This window comes from Oncorhynchus mykiss, chromosome 22, assembly GCF_013265735.2.
Source record: "Oncorhynchus mykiss isolate Arlee chromosome 22, USDA_OmykA_1.1, whole genome shotgun sequence".
Lineage (NCBI taxonomy): Eukaryota > Metazoa > Chordata > Actinopteri > Salmoniformes > Salmonidae > Oncorhynchus > Oncorhynchus mykiss.
The window spans coordinates 37,266,792-37,282,240 of NC_048586.1; the positions used below are offsets into that span (position 1 = coordinate 37,266,792).

The following is a 15,449-nucleotide window of genomic DNA, read 5'->3' on the forward strand; positions in this document are numbered from 1 at the left end:
CACCTGCTCCATGATATTACTGGAGGGCAGCAGCCCTGTTCTGGATACAGAAAGGGATAACTGGCACCTGCTCCATGATATTACTGGAGGGCAGCAGCCCTGTTCTGGACACAGAAAGGGATAACTGGTACCTGCTCCATGATATTACTGGAGGGCAGCAGTCCTGTTCTGGACACAGAAAGGGATAAATGGCACCTGCTCCATGATATTACTGGAGGGCAGCAGCCCTGTTCTGGACACAGAAAGGGATAACTGGCACCTGCTCCATGATATTACTGGAGGGCAGCAGCCCTGTTCTGGACAAAGAAAGGGATAACTGGCACCTGCTCCATGATATTACTGGAGGGCAGCAGCCCTGTTCTGGACACAGAAAGGGATAACTGGCACCTGCTCCATGATATTACTGGAGGGCAGCAGCCCTGTTCTGGACACAGAAAGGGATAACTGGCACCTGCTCCATGATATTACTGGAGGGCAGCAGCCCTGTTCAGGACACATAAAGGGATAACTGGCACCTGTTCCATGATATTACTGGAGGGCAGCAGCCCTGTTCTGGACACAGAAAGGGATAACTGGCACCTGCTCCATGATATTACTGGAGGGCAGCAGCCCTGTTCTGGACACCGAAAGGGATAACTGGCACCTGCTCCATGATATTACTGGAGGGCAGCAACCCTGTTCTGGACACAGAAAGGGATAACTGGCACCTGCTCCATGATACTACTGGAGGGCAGCAGCCCTGTTCTGGACACAGAAAGGGATAACTGGCACCTGCTCCATGATATTACTGGAGGGCAGCAGCCCTGTTCTGGACACAGAAAGGGATAACTGGCACCTGCTCCATGATATTACTGGAGGGCAGCAGCCCTGTTCTGGACACAGAAAGGGATAACTGTCACCTGCTCCATGATATTACTGGAGGGCAGCAGCCCTGTTCTGGACACAGAAGGGATAACTGGCACCTGCTCCATGATATTACTGGAGGGCAGCAGCCCTGTTCTGGACACAGAAAGGGATAACTGGCACCTGCTCCATGATATTACTGGAGGGCAGCAGCCCTGTTTTGGACACAGAAAGGGATAACTGGCACCTGCTCCATGATATTACTGGAGGGCAACAGCCCTGTTCTGGACACAGAAAGGGATAACTGGCACCTGCTCCATGATATTACTGGAGGGCAGCAGCCCTGTTCTGGACACAGAAAGGGATAACTGGCACCTGCTCCATGATATTACTGGAGGGCAGCAGCCCTGTTCTGGACACAGAAAGGGAGCAACACATAATTTTGTTTAGAATTATTTTTTAAGGAACATTTTGACTGATAATATTTGTTGTCTTTCTTGATTGTTTCATACCATATTTGTGCTGTAGTTATTGAGGCAAAGCTTCAGTTCTTCTTACTGTAGTTATTGAGGCAAAGCTTCAGTTCTTATTACTGTAGTTATTGAGGCAAAGCTTGAATTCTTCTTATTGTAGTTATTTAGGCAAAGCTTTAGTTCTTCTTACTGTAGTTATTGAGGCAAAGCTTTAATTCTTCTTACTGTAGTTATTGAGGCAAAGCTTTAATTCTTCTTACTGTAGTTACTGAGGCAAAGCTTCAGTTCTTATTACTGTAGTTATTGAGGCAAAGCTTTAATTCTTCTTACTGTAGTTATTGAGGCAAAGCTTTAATTCTTCTTACTGTAGTTATTGAGGCAAAGCTTTAATTCTTCTTACTGTAGTTATTGAGGCAAAGCTTTAATTCTTCTTACTGTAGTTATTGAGGCAAAGCTTTAATTCTTCTTACTGTAGTTATTGAGGCAAAGCTTTAATTCTTCTTACTGTAGTTATTGAGGCAAAGCTTTAATTCTTCTTACTGTAGTTATTGAGGCAAAGCTTTAATTCTTCTTACTGTAGTTATTGAGGCAAAGCTTTAATTCTTCTTACTGTAGTTATTGAGGCAAAGCTTTAATTCTTCTTACTGTAGTTATTGAGGCAAAGCTTTAATTCTTCTTACTGTAGTTATTGAGGCAAAGCTTTAATTCTTCTTACTGTAGTTATTGAGGCAAAGCTTTAATTCTTCTTACTGTAGTTATTGAGGCAAAGCTTTAATTCTTCTTACTGTAGTTATTGAGGCAAAGCTTTAATTCTTCTTACTGTAGTTATTGAGGCAAAGCTTTAATTCTTCTTACTGTAGTTATTGAGGCAAAGCTTCAGTTCTTCTTATTCTAAATTACCCCAATGTCTGACTTTTCCTTGCCTTTATCTTGCAGCTCAAGTACCATGAGGACTACAACAAGAACGTCAAGGGCCACTGGTGTGAGACGCCCTACATTGAGGTGGCTGTTGCCAGGGTAGCTATGGACAACCTTAGCAATGTAAGAGCCTACACTATCGTGTAGCATATGATTAGTTATTGGCATAGTGACATAACATTGTGTTCATCAAATCATAACACATTTAATATCTATATTTAATCCATTTGTCTTTTTTCAATTCAGAAAATGTACACGGCTGCGTATGAGGACATAAAAGACCAAATCAATTTTATGCAAACCGAGACGCCAGAATACAAACAGCACAAGAAGGCTGGTCACGCTGCTAGCTCGGTGAGTCTATAAGCCCTCAGAGGGACATAAAGGAGAACACACACACGACACACACACAAAAACACACTCACGTACACACACACACACACATCAAACCAACTAGCTAATCAACCAACCAAACAGCCACCTACTGCTTCTCTCAGAGAAAGGAAGCAGGGTAAGTGAGTGTATTTTTATAGATCCATCTGATGCGGCTGCAGGCAGATAGACACACTGGGTTGACCTGTGACCTTGTCTGATCAGAGCGTCAGTCAAAACCATGACTCTTTTGTCACGCAGACATCAGGATGTGTCCACACATGTTCCGTACTCAGATAAATTACAAATAGTTGTCTTGTCAGACAGTAGTTGAAAGACATTTAGGCTATGCCGTAGCTAGTAACAAAACTCTAGCTTTCGTGAAGGAGTCACTGTTTCTTAGCACTTATCAATCAAATGTAAACACTCTTCACACCGTGGCTTCATTCACATACCAACGCATGCTGACATGTCAATCCAAAATCTGCTATGGTGATGAGTAATCGTATTAACCTTTCCATGAATCGCTTTATCACAGTAAAATTAACACATCATGTATTGACTTGTGCCCGTTTTCCTCTCCTCAGATCAAATACAAGAAGGATTACGAGAACAGCAAATCGGTAGCTGACTACAACGTTCTCCCAGCCACAGACAACCCTCTGCTCAGGCAGCTGAGATACGCTGGCACCATCTTGAGTGACGTAAGTGTCCAAGTCGGGGAGACTGAACCATTGGTCCAAACAGGTGTCATACTGAAATAGAGAGAAGATACAGCAAGCTAAACAATCACGTCTCTTCCACGAGAGGCAGTCATTAGTTACAGAAAACCATTCAGTATCCCATCCCATGTTCTAGCTGATTACAACAGTTATCTTTCATCTCCGTTCTCAGCAGTCGCTACTCCTGTTTCAAATTAGCTTGTATAGTGTTTATTAGTACACTTTTAGCTAGACAGTTGGCAGTTTGTTAGACAAGGTAACGGTTTTAACAGCAGATTCCCACTAGTTAAGTGGTAACGGTGAGTAATGGGGAACCCCCTTTAACTTAATCATCATATTACTGGGGATAATTCTGACAACGTGGATGCCTGTATACTATAGTTAACCGACTGGAGGTGTAACATGACCCCAAGCACTACTTTAATGAGTCTACTTAGTTACTAGTCACTCACTATCAATTTGTGTTAAGAATTACTGTTGCTATTCACAGAACCTTATATTTGGATATAAGATCCTTTTGAAGAAGTTCATCGATTGAAAGCCAAATAACTTTGATTTGTATTTGAGATATAAAACTCTAGTTTTTGTGTCATTATTTTCTGTTCAACATTTCTCCTCTGATCACTACCTTTGCAGAAAGTCTACAAGGCCAGCTATGAGAAATCGAGGGGGTCAAGTATCAACTACTGTGACACGCCCAAGTTCAAGATGGACTCTGTTGTACAACAGTTCAGTGACGTGAGTATTCCCTTCACTGATGTTGTTGATAATGTTTTGAATGTTTTAATTGCTCAACAAATCATTGTACCGTAAGAATGGCAGCAACAAGCTTAACTGAACTTTCAAAGTGGATTTCCTTTATTCATTGTACAGTTGAAGTCGGAAGTTTACATACACTTAGGTTGGAGTCATTAAAACTTGTTTTTCAACCACTCCACACATTTCTTGTTAACAAACTGTAGTTTTGGCAAGTTGGTTAGGACATCTACTTTGTGCATGACACAAGTCATTTTTCCAACAATTGTTTACAGACAAATTATTTCACTTATAATTCACTGTATCACAATTCCAGTGGGTCAGAAGTTTACATACACTAAGTTGACTGTGCCTTTATCACAGCTTGGAAAATTCCAGAAAATTATGTCATGGCTTTAGAAGCTTCTGATAGGCTAATTGACATCATTTGAGTCATTTGGAGGTGTACCTGTGGATGTATTTCAAGGACTACCTTCAAACTCAGTGCCTCTGCTTGACATCACAGTAAAATCAAAAGAAATCAGCCAAGACCGCAGAAAAAGATTGTAGACCTCCACAAGTCTGGTTCATCCTTGGGAGAAATTCTCAAACACCTGAATGTACCACGTTCATCTGTACAAACAATAGTACGCAAGTATAAACACCATTAGACCACGCAGCTGTCATACCGCTCAGGAAGGAGACGCGTTCTGTCTCCTTGAGATGAACGTACTTTGGTGCGAAAAGTGCAAATCAATCCCAGAACAACAGCAAAGGACCTTGTGAAGATGCTGGAGGAAATAGGTACAGAAGTATCTATATCCACAGTAAAACTGTCCTATATCGACATAACCTGAAAGGCCGCTCAGTAAGGAAGAAGCCACTGCTCCAAAACCGCAATAAAAAAGCCAGACTACGGTTTGCAACTGCACATGGGGACAAAGATCGTACTTTTTGGAGAAATGTCCTCTGGTCTGATGAAACAAAAATAGAACTGATTGGCCATAATGACCATCGTCATGTTTGGAGGAAAAAGGGGGAGGCTTTCAAGCCGAAGAACACCATCCCAACCGTGAAGCACGGGGGTGAAAGCATCATGTTGTGGGGGTGCTTTGCTGCAGGAGGGACTGGTGCACTTCACAAAATAGATGGCATCATGAGGGAGGAAAATTCTGTGGATATATTGAAGCAACATCTCAAGACGTGAGTCAGGAAGTTAAAGCTTGGTCACAAATGGGTCTTCCAAATGGACAATGAGCCAAAGCATAATTCCAAAGTTGTGGCAAAATGGCTTAAGGACAACAGGGTCAAGGTATTGGAGTGGCCATCACAAAGCCCCGACCTCTATCCCATAGAAAATTTGTGGGCAGAACTGAAAAGGCGTGTGCGAGAAAGGCCTACAAACCTGACTCAGTTACACCAGCTCTGTCAGGAGGAATGTTCCAAAATTCACCCAACTTATTGTGGGAAGCTTGTGGAAGGCTACCCGAAATGTTTGACCCAAGTTAAACAATTTAAAGGCAATGCTACCAAATACTAATTTAGTGTATGTAAACTTCTGACCCACTGGGAATGTGATGAAAGAAATAAAAGCTGAAATAAATCATTCTCTCTACTATTATTCTGACATTTCACATTCTTAAAATAAAGTGGTAATCCTAACTGACCTAAGACAGGGAATGTTTACTAAGAATAAATGTCAGGAATTGTGAAAACTGAGTTTAAATGTATTTGGCTAAGGTGTATGTACATTTCCGACTTCAACTGTATTGTTTGAGGCAAATGGATCTTACATGGATTCATGTGTACTTCTTCCGTCCCCCCTCACAGGCACATTATAAAGACAAGTATGAGAACGAGGTGAAGGGCCACTATATTGGCAGCTATGAGGATATCTACACACAACACTGCAAGAAAATGGAGGAGATCAAGAGCGAAGTAAGTAGTGGTTTTGTCTCGTTTTCTCCTCTATTATATGGTTAAGAGTAAAACATTGGTTTTGTCTTGTTTTCTCCTCTGTTAAGGGTGTCATTTGGGATCCATGCATTGTATTTTTACTGTACAACAGGTCAGTTCACTCTGAATGATTAGAAAGTAACAGTCTTTTCTTTTGTCTTTTCAGCAAAACTACAAAGCTGATTATGAGGACATCAAGACAAGATGTTTCTATCCTCAAACCATGTCACCAGAATATGAAGCTCATAAGAAAGTTGCCCAGTGTAAAGATGTAAGGAAATGGTGGAAACTAGAACCAGTCAGTTGCAGTATGATGAGCATGGACAAGACCTTTCCATTGAACATTAGATTGACAGAATTATTTGATTTTGGTTAACACTGTCTTCATTTTGTTCTTGGTATTGATGTGCATTATTGCTTAAATATATCATGAGGGGATGAGGTATATGGCCAATATACCATGGCCAAGGGCTGTTCTTATGCACAATGCAACACTGAGTGCCTGGATACAGCCCTTAGCAGTGATATATTGGCCATATACCACAAACCCCTGAGGTGCCTTATTGCTATGATACACTACTTACCAACATATTTAGAGCAGTAAAATGAACCGTTTTGTCATACATGTGGTATACGGTCTGATATATCATGGCTGTCAGTTAATCAGCATTCAGGGCTCGAACCATCCAGTTTATAAATGACATCTTTCATGTGCGTTGTTTCATTTTGCAGAAAGTGTACCGGCAACATCCGGGTACGGTGAAGTTTACGCAAGTGACAGACTCGCCTGTTCAAGTGCAAGCTGCCATCAACGCCAAACAGCTGAGTGACGTATGTATTCAACTTTTACTACAGACCAGACGATTATTCCGTTCAATATTAACTAGTTACGCTAAAGAATTACAATTACATCTGTCTGTCTAGCTTAGAAAATAGGTATTTTGACCTCAGTGGGACAACCTGTTAAAAATATGTGAAATCATTTTGTTAGAGTTTATGAACAAATGCTGGAAAAGAGATGTCGGTTGAGCTGTTGCCATGACACTAAAGGTTCTTGATAGCTGTTGAAAATGTGCTCATTCATCTACACAACACTTTTTGTGTTTGTTTATTTAACTTTATTTAACTGGGCAAGTCAGGTAAGAACACATTCTTATTTACAATGACAGCCTACCCCGGCCAAACCCTAACCCGGACGACGCTGGATCAATTGTGCTCCGCTCTATGGGACTCCCAATCACGTCCAGTTGTGATACAGCCTGGATTCGAAACAGGGTGTCTGTAGTGACACCTCCAGCATTGCCAAGTCGCAGTTGTAAATGAGAACTTGTTCTCAACTGGCCTACCTGGTTAAATAAAGGTGAAATTAAAAAAAAAAAAAAACTGAGATGCTGTGCCTTAGACCACTGCGCCACTCTGGAGCCCCACATAACCCAGCTGTCTTCCTGCAAACGCCATGGAAACCAGAGAGCCCTATCTCTCTCTCTGTAGTATTAATAGCAACATGCGTTCAGTCTGATGAAAATAACCCCTAGTCTCATGAGAGGAGGGGGGGCTGACAGTTGAGACAACTCTTGGCTTCCTACTCCTCACAGACAGGCAGCACTGCCCTCTAGTGGTGTGAAACAACCCCGGTAGTACTCATCTTGTTCACAAGGAGTCCCTATAGCTCTACTCAGCTCTACTCAGCTCTATGCACATTTTACCTGACTGTGCTGTATTTTCATGTGTTTTCATGTGGTTCTTCCTCTGTTTTCCAGCTCAACTATCACGCAGCGTATGAGTTGGATAAGTTTAAGTGTGCCCTGCCCCCAGACTACCCCTTCTTCCTCCAGTCCAGAGCCAATGCATATAACCTTAGTGATGTAAGTGCAATTCTGTTGATGATAATGTAGGTCATGTTCTGTTGGTGATTATGTAGAAAAATGTATTTTTGTGATAATGTTCTGTTGATGATACTGCAGATAATGTTCTGTTGATGATACTGTAGATAATGTTTTTAATTGAATTTGTTATAAGATGATTAGAAAATTCTGTGCTTGTATTGACATAATTTCAGTCATTGCATTCGGTTATTGTTGACCCTCCTTGGATAAACCCTCCTGATCTTTAATTGTATGATACTAATATCCTAAATGTATTTATTCCCTCTGTGCAGAGTTGTTATAGGCATGAGTGGGAGAACGTGAAAGCCAAGCAGTTCGAGGTCAAGGGTGATGCTATCTCGATCCTTGCAGCCCGTGCCCACACAAACATAGCGAGTGATGTGAGTAGGCATGCACTGAAAGTAACATCTACACATACATGCAATGTTATTGTTCATACTGATCAATGCTGACTGTTTCCTTTTGTATCCTGTGTAGTAAAGGCCTTGACATGCTCTTTGCCCTCAGGTCAAATACAAGAAGGAATTTGAGAAGAACAAGGGAAAGATGGTGGGAGCCCTCAGCATCCATGACGACCCCAAGATGCTACACTCCATGCACGTGGCCAAAATCCAGAGTGATGTAAGTCATTTTCCTTCCCAAGGACTACAGATTAGACTACAAATGAGCTGTCTATCATAATCTGGAACATTTCCAAAAATGTTAGTTAAAGTACATTGTCCCTGTCAAATAAACCTAATAAAGTAAATTCCACTGAGTTTTGGTATAAAACAGAAAGATGAGGACTGTGTCTGTCAGTGTGAAAGGGCTATTAGGGCTCACTGTGACTCATCTCAACTTCATATTAAGTAAACACTTTTTTGCCATGGAGAGAATGTCGTGCCTCACCTTCTAATTCTCTCAAACTCTCTCCACAGCGCGAGTACAAGAAGAACTATGAGAAGACAAAAACAAAGTACATCACCACGCTGGACATGATGTCTAACACCCTGGCCAAGAAGTCCCAGGGTATCGCCAGCATGGCCGGCTATAGAACCATCCACAACCGCTACCTCCTTCCTCATGACGCCATGTCGCTGGACCTGGCCAAGAAGGCCAACATCATCCAGAGTGACGTAAGATTGATCTGATGGATTGATCAAATTGATTGATTGATTGATTGGTCTAATAGATTAATTGATTTGTTTATTAATGTGTTCATTAATTGATTGGTTTGGTTTTATCCTAGTAAACATCTGGGGAAAAGGTTATAATGGCATTGCAGCATTATACACAGTGTAAATATAATGAAAGTTATTCTCACACTACTTTATGACTCCTCCCTTCACTACAGAATGAATACCATTCAGACTACAACAACTCCACCAAGGGCTCTGGTTGGGTCGCCTTCGGCTCCATGGAAGTGGAGAAGGCCAAGAAAGCTGGAGATATCCTCAATGAGGTAGCTACCACTACATGATCTAGTTTAATATACCGGTCTAGTTGTCATAATGCAGTAAATACAAAGGAAGCCGTACTCACCAGAGCTCTCACAATAGAAACAGCATTAGTGGTAATATATTTTTAATTGTGTAAAGTCTTTTCTCGCCTTGACAATTTAAAAACACATGAAAATTGGTTTAATCTGCTTTGACATAATATTTGTACCCTTGATCCTCCACTTCAGAGAAAGTACCGTCAGCACCCAGACACTGTCCCCTTCACCTCCATCGCTGATCACCCCGTCATGATGCAGGCCCAGGTCAACCAGATAATGAGGAGTGATGTGAGTTTTATTGCATGATAGTTGACATTGTGATCTGTCTTCATTCCCGAACACAGATTAATCTCAGTGCTGGATGAAAAAGCTATTTCAACTGAGCTTCTGTGTCGAGTAAACTGGGTAATTCATGAAGGTTACGTGCTGTATTCAACTTAGTTTTTATATCAGTAATTCATTTCTGTGGATGGAAAACCTATTTTAGGGTTTGTGTAGCTACTAATTTTAATGAGTATTCTTCTTCCCTTGCAGCTTCACTACAAGAAGGGTCTTGAGGAGATCCACCAGAAGTACTCGCTGCCCCATAATGACCCCCAGTTCCTTCAGGCCAAATGCAACGCCTACAACATCAGCAAGGTATTGTTGACCAAGACCAGAGCCCTTGGTGGAGTTGCCTTATATTCATATTTAATTTAATAAATTATCAAATGTATTATCGTGTTATCGTCGCCTGCCCACTACTCTACAGTGTTTAGACATCTTTCCTCTCAATGCTGCTGTGCCTTCTTGGGTGTACGCTACATGCATTTACTGTGTTATATTAGTGTCTCATGGAAATAGTGTATTCATTTACCGTATTGGTTTATTTCAGAACTACTACAAGCAGAGCTGGGAGAAAACCATTGCAAAGGGCTACGACATGAGGCCTGATGCTATCTCTGTCATCCATGCTAAGCACGGCAGACACATTGCCAGTGATGTAAGTACACAATAAATTGCCAGGACAACATCAAATCAAATGTAATTTGTTTGGTCGCGTACACATATTTAGCAGATATTTTAGCGAAATGTTTGTGTTCCTAGCTCCAACAGCGCAGTAATATCTAACAATACAGAACAATACACACACATTTTAAAAGTAAAATAATAGAATAAAAAAATATAGAAATATTAGGATGAGCAATGTCCGAAGTATAATTATATATATATATATATATTTATATATATATATATATATATATATATATATATATATATATATATATATATATACAGTACTAGTCAACAGTTTGGACACACCTACTCATTCAAGGGTTTTTCTTTATTTTACTATTTTCTACATTGTAGAACTATGAAATAACACATATGGAATCATGTAGTAACCAAAAAGTGTTAAACAAATCAAAATATATTTTATATTTGAATTTCTTCAAATTAGCCACCCTTTGCCTTGATGAAAGCTTTGCACACTCTTGGCATTCTCTCAACCAGCTTCATGAGGTAGTCACCTGGAATTTAAATGAACAGTGGTGCCTTGTTCAAAGTTAATTTGGGGAATTTCTTTCCTTCTTAATACATTTAGGACAATCACTTATGTTGTGACAAGGTACAGTAGGGGTGGTATATACAGAAATTAGCCCAATTTGGTAAAATACCAAGTTCATATTATGGCAAGAGCAGCTCAAATAAGCAAAGAGAAGCGACAGTCCATCAATACTTTAAGACATGAAGATCAGTCAATCTGGAACATTTCAAGAAATGATATACTGTACATATGAAGTGGGTAAAACAGTATGTAAATATGATTTCAACTGTGACCAGCGTTCCATTATTAAAGTGGCCAGTGTTCCGTGACTATGTACATAGGGCAGCAGCCTCTACGGTGCATGGTAGAGTAACCAGGTGGTCACACTGTTTTAAGTTCAGGGTAGGGTACTGGGTGGGGGCTGTACAGTATGTCGTCCACATATAGGCTACGTTGAATAGTGTCACATCTGATTATTATTTTACTTCTTCCTTTCAGATCCAGTACAAGAAAGACTATGTGAAGGGAAAGGGCAAACAAATCGGCTGTCGCACTCTTCAGGATGACCCCTTACTAGTGCACTACATGGAGGTGGCCAGGTTGCAGAGTGACAAGAACTACAAGAAGGACTACCACAAGTCCAAGCTGAAGTTCCACTCTCCAGTTGACATGATGAGTGTTGTACATGCCAAGCACGCCTCCACAGTGCAGACCTTTGCTGGCTACAGGAAGATCCAGCACCACTACAGTCTTCTGCCTGGGGCCATGAACCTTGAGCTGGCTCGCACCATGAACACCAATGCCAGTGATGTAAGTAGTTTGACTCCTACACAGGGAAAGAACAAAAGGATTTCCCGCACTGGCCTGAAGGGCTAGTAGACTGATTTTCTACCAGCACAGGTTTCATTCTACTAGCCCCGGTGACATTCTGCTAGCCCCGGTTACATTCTGCTAGCCCCGGTGACATTCTACTAGCCCCGGTGGCATTCTACTAGCCCACATTCTACTATCCCCGGTGACATTCTACTAGCCCCGGTGACATTCTACTATCCCCGGTGACATTCTACTAGCCCCGGTGACATTCTACTAGCCCCGGTGACATTTTTACTAGCTCAGGTGATATTCTACTAGCCCAGGTGATATTCTACTAGCCCAGGTGATATTCTACTAGCCCAGGTGACATTCTACTAGCCCAGGTGATATTCTACTAGCCCAGGTGATATTCTACTAGCCCAGGTGATATTATACTAGCCCAGGTGATATTCTACTAGCCCAGGTGATATTCTACTAGCCTAGGTGATATTCTACTACTAATCTGTGCCATGCTGTATTTGAAAAGACAACATTTCACTTGCCTGGTGGGCTAGTTGGGCACATTTTCTACTAGCCTGATTTGAAAAAAACTTCAACTTGTAAGTTGTAATGCTGCATCTTTGGTTTTTACAGTCGTGGCAATTTGCAGCATTTCTCACATGGTTTCCTCCCCTTGCCGGATGCAGGTGAACTACAAAGCGGATTGGGAGAACTCTGTGAAGGGAACTGGCTGGATCCCCATCGGATCCATTCCTGTGGAGCTAGCCAAGCAGGCCGGGGCTGTTCTGGATGAGCACAAGTACAGACAGCACCCTGAAAACTTTAAATTCACCAGCAAGATGGACGGCATGAATATGGAGTTGTGCAAGCATAACCAAAAGATCATGAATGTTGTGAGTAGTACTTACTTACTAGAAAGGACACCAATCAGATATCTAGTTGTCCATTGAATTGAATTTGTCTATTTAATGTGTTTTTTTTAAATGTCTTGTTTGTGTTGCACCAAATTGAATTGAACTGATCTGAACAAAACTGCTGATTGAAATATATGGTGTTATGATGTTATTTTTTTGCAGCAAGAATATAAAGCCAGTGGAGAGAAGTTCCTGCACACTTACAATCTCCCTGCAGATGCACCAGAGTTTATGCAAGCCAAACACAATGCTGTCAACATCAGCAAGGTTGGTTAAATGTTGATCACTGTCCATATTATTATACAACTATGCTATTACACACATTCAATACCCATATATATTAATTATCCATGCCATGTGCCTGTATTACTATATAGTTGGTTATATGATGAATGATCACAGAACTGTTAGCCATTTTTGTAATTCTATCAGTAACTTACTATATAAACTGAATACAGTAGATTACCATAAAATGCACAGTAAAATACTGTAAATGTGTTTTACAGTATTAATTATGGTGCATTGTGGGAAAATGTCGTGGGCGGGGAAAGAGTCTCTGTTAATGAACATATTTTAAAGCGTCCCATGTAAGAGCCTGTATTTGTTGCATCTGTGAGTGAGAATGCTGTACCTCCACAGAATACGGTAATATACTGTATTTTAGGAATTCTGCAAACCTTGTCCTGAAACTCGACAGTAACTTACTGGCCAATTGCTGCAGGTGATTTACTGTAATTCACAATACAGTACCATCTGACATTTCTGGAGTGCCAGAAACCTTTTGAACTCTATTGGGTGCAAGGTATTGTTGTTTCTCACTCATATTTTGAGGCGTGTTTTGTAAGAGGCTTTATTTTTTTGTACCCGTTAGTGAGAGTGCTGTAACAATTTAAGTTACATGTGGTAGTAATTCCCTAACCATTAAATGTATATAGGGAACAGATCACGGTGGTAGGGGGTCTTAAACCTTTTAATGGTTGAATATTTACCCATGTCCAATTGATCTGTTTTGCCCTGTAATCACGGCCAGTTGGGAAGCCTTTGTTTAGGCCTCCAGTAATGCAGATGACATAACATACCTAGTACTCATTAATATGCTGTAATATGGAAATGCCTACGGCCAACCAGCTTGCTCTAATTGTCAACGGGTGTATTAGAGGCGATGTCAGGTGCAGGAGAGTAGAGTGATGTAAATAGGCGCACTTTTATTTTAGTTCCAAAAACGAGAGCACTACATAAATCAAATGTTCTCAAAACACTGAACATAACAAAAGTAAAGCGCATAATAAAACACCACAATAACATGAAACAATTACACACAAAACATGATGGGAAACAGAGGGTTAAATACAAGTAGATTGATTGGGGAAATGAAAACCAGGTGTGTATGGAAACAAGACAAGACAAATGGAAATAGGAAAAATGGAGCGTCGATGGCTAGAAAGCTGGTGACATTGACCGCCGAACACCGCCCGAACAAGGAGAGGACCCGACTTCGGAGAAAGTCGTGGCTGTACACCCGCCCCCCCCCCCCCCCCCCCCCCCTAGACGCGCGGTTCCAGCCGACACCAGCCTCGAGGACGACCCGGAGGACAAGGCGCAGGGCGATCCAGCCGGCGACGGGGAAACTCCCGCAGCAGTTCAGGATCCAAAACATCTGCAACCGGAACCCAGCACCTCTCCTCCGGCCCGTACCCCTTCCACTCCACGAGGTACAGAAGCCTCGAATCCAGGATGGAATGAACGATGTACGCCGGGGGCCCTTCGATGTCCAAAGGGGGCGGAGGAACCTCCCGCACCTCAGATTCCTGGAGCGGACCAGCCACCACCGGCCTGAGGAGAGACACATGGAACGAGGGGTTAATACGATAATCAGAGGGAAGCTGTAATCTGTAACATACCTTGTTCACCCTCCTCAGGACTTTAAATAGCCCCACAAACCACAGACCCAGCTTCCGGCAGGGCAGGCGGAGGGGCAGGTTACGGGTCGATAGCGGTGCGAACACCGGGGTCTCACTGCGGTGACGGTCCGCGCTGGCTTTCTGGCGACGCGCGGCTCGCTGGAGATGGACGCGGGCGGCCTCCTATGTCTCCTCTTGATGCCACGGTGCCAGAACCGGCTGGTAACACAATACGCACTGAAAGGGGGAGAGGTTAGTGGAGGAGTGGCGAAGCGAGTTCTGTGCCATCTCGGCCCTAACCCTAGACACTGTCGTTCGTGAAAACCCCAGGAGGATGGCTGTTTCTGAGATACTGGAACTGACGCGCCTGGCACCAACGATCATACCACGCTCAAAGTCGCTTAGGTCACTCGTTTTTTCCCATTATAACGTTCAATCAAACAGTAACTAAATGCCTGTCTGCCTGCTTTATCTAGCAAGCCACGGCCATCTGACTCACTGTCTGTAGGAACGAACGATTTTCGTGTCCTGGGTGGTGTACCTAATAAACTTGCTACTGAGTGTGTATATAATTTTGAATGCTTTTAAATACACTTAATATACTTATATTCATTGACCATTTTGCATTAATTGAAATGTGCTCATGACTGTAAGTAATGTGTTTATTTCTCGTTTTCCTCATCACAGAACTATTACACATACGCTCACCGTCAAGACATTCTCAAAGGACATCAGGTGAAGGCAGATGCCATCCCCATCCTCGCTGCCAGGGCCTGCACTAATATTGCCAGCAATGTACGTATGAATTGGAAGGAAGTGGAAGAATTGGAAGGAAGTGGAAATCTGTATTTGGGTTTATTGGTCATAATTGACCATAATCATGACATGTTATTCGTGGGACTTACATTCAT

General features: G+C 42.0%; 1 protein-coding gene across 1 annotated transcript in view; it reads left to right on the plus strand.

Moving 5' to 3' along the window:
- LOC110501815 (nebulin-like) overlaps positions 1 to 15,449 on the plus strand; it is a 102,651-nt gene that overhangs the window by 11,990 nt on the left and 75,212 nt on the right. The window contains 19 exon segments of the mRNA XM_036959230.1: positions 2,253 to 2,357; positions 2,481 to 2,588; positions 3,194 to 3,310; positions 3,965 to 4,066; positions 5,894 to 6,001; positions 6,186 to 6,290; positions 6,752 to 6,850; positions 7,780 to 7,884; positions 8,178 to 8,285; positions 8,413 to 8,526; positions 8,823 to 9,020; positions 9,239 to 9,346; positions 9,572 to 9,670; positions 9,917 to 10,021; positions 10,257 to 10,364; positions 11,409 to 11,720; positions 12,410 to 12,616; positions 12,800 to 12,904; positions 15,226 to 15,333. Coding sequence (XP_036815125.1) covers positions 2,253 to 2,357; positions 2,481 to 2,588; positions 3,194 to 3,310; positions 3,965 to 4,066; positions 5,894 to 6,001; positions 6,186 to 6,290; positions 6,752 to 6,850; positions 7,780 to 7,884; positions 8,178 to 8,285; positions 8,413 to 8,526; positions 8,823 to 9,020; positions 9,239 to 9,346; positions 9,572 to 9,670; positions 9,917 to 10,021; positions 10,257 to 10,364; positions 11,409 to 11,720; positions 12,410 to 12,616; positions 12,800 to 12,904; positions 15,226 to 15,333 — 2,421 coding nt within the window.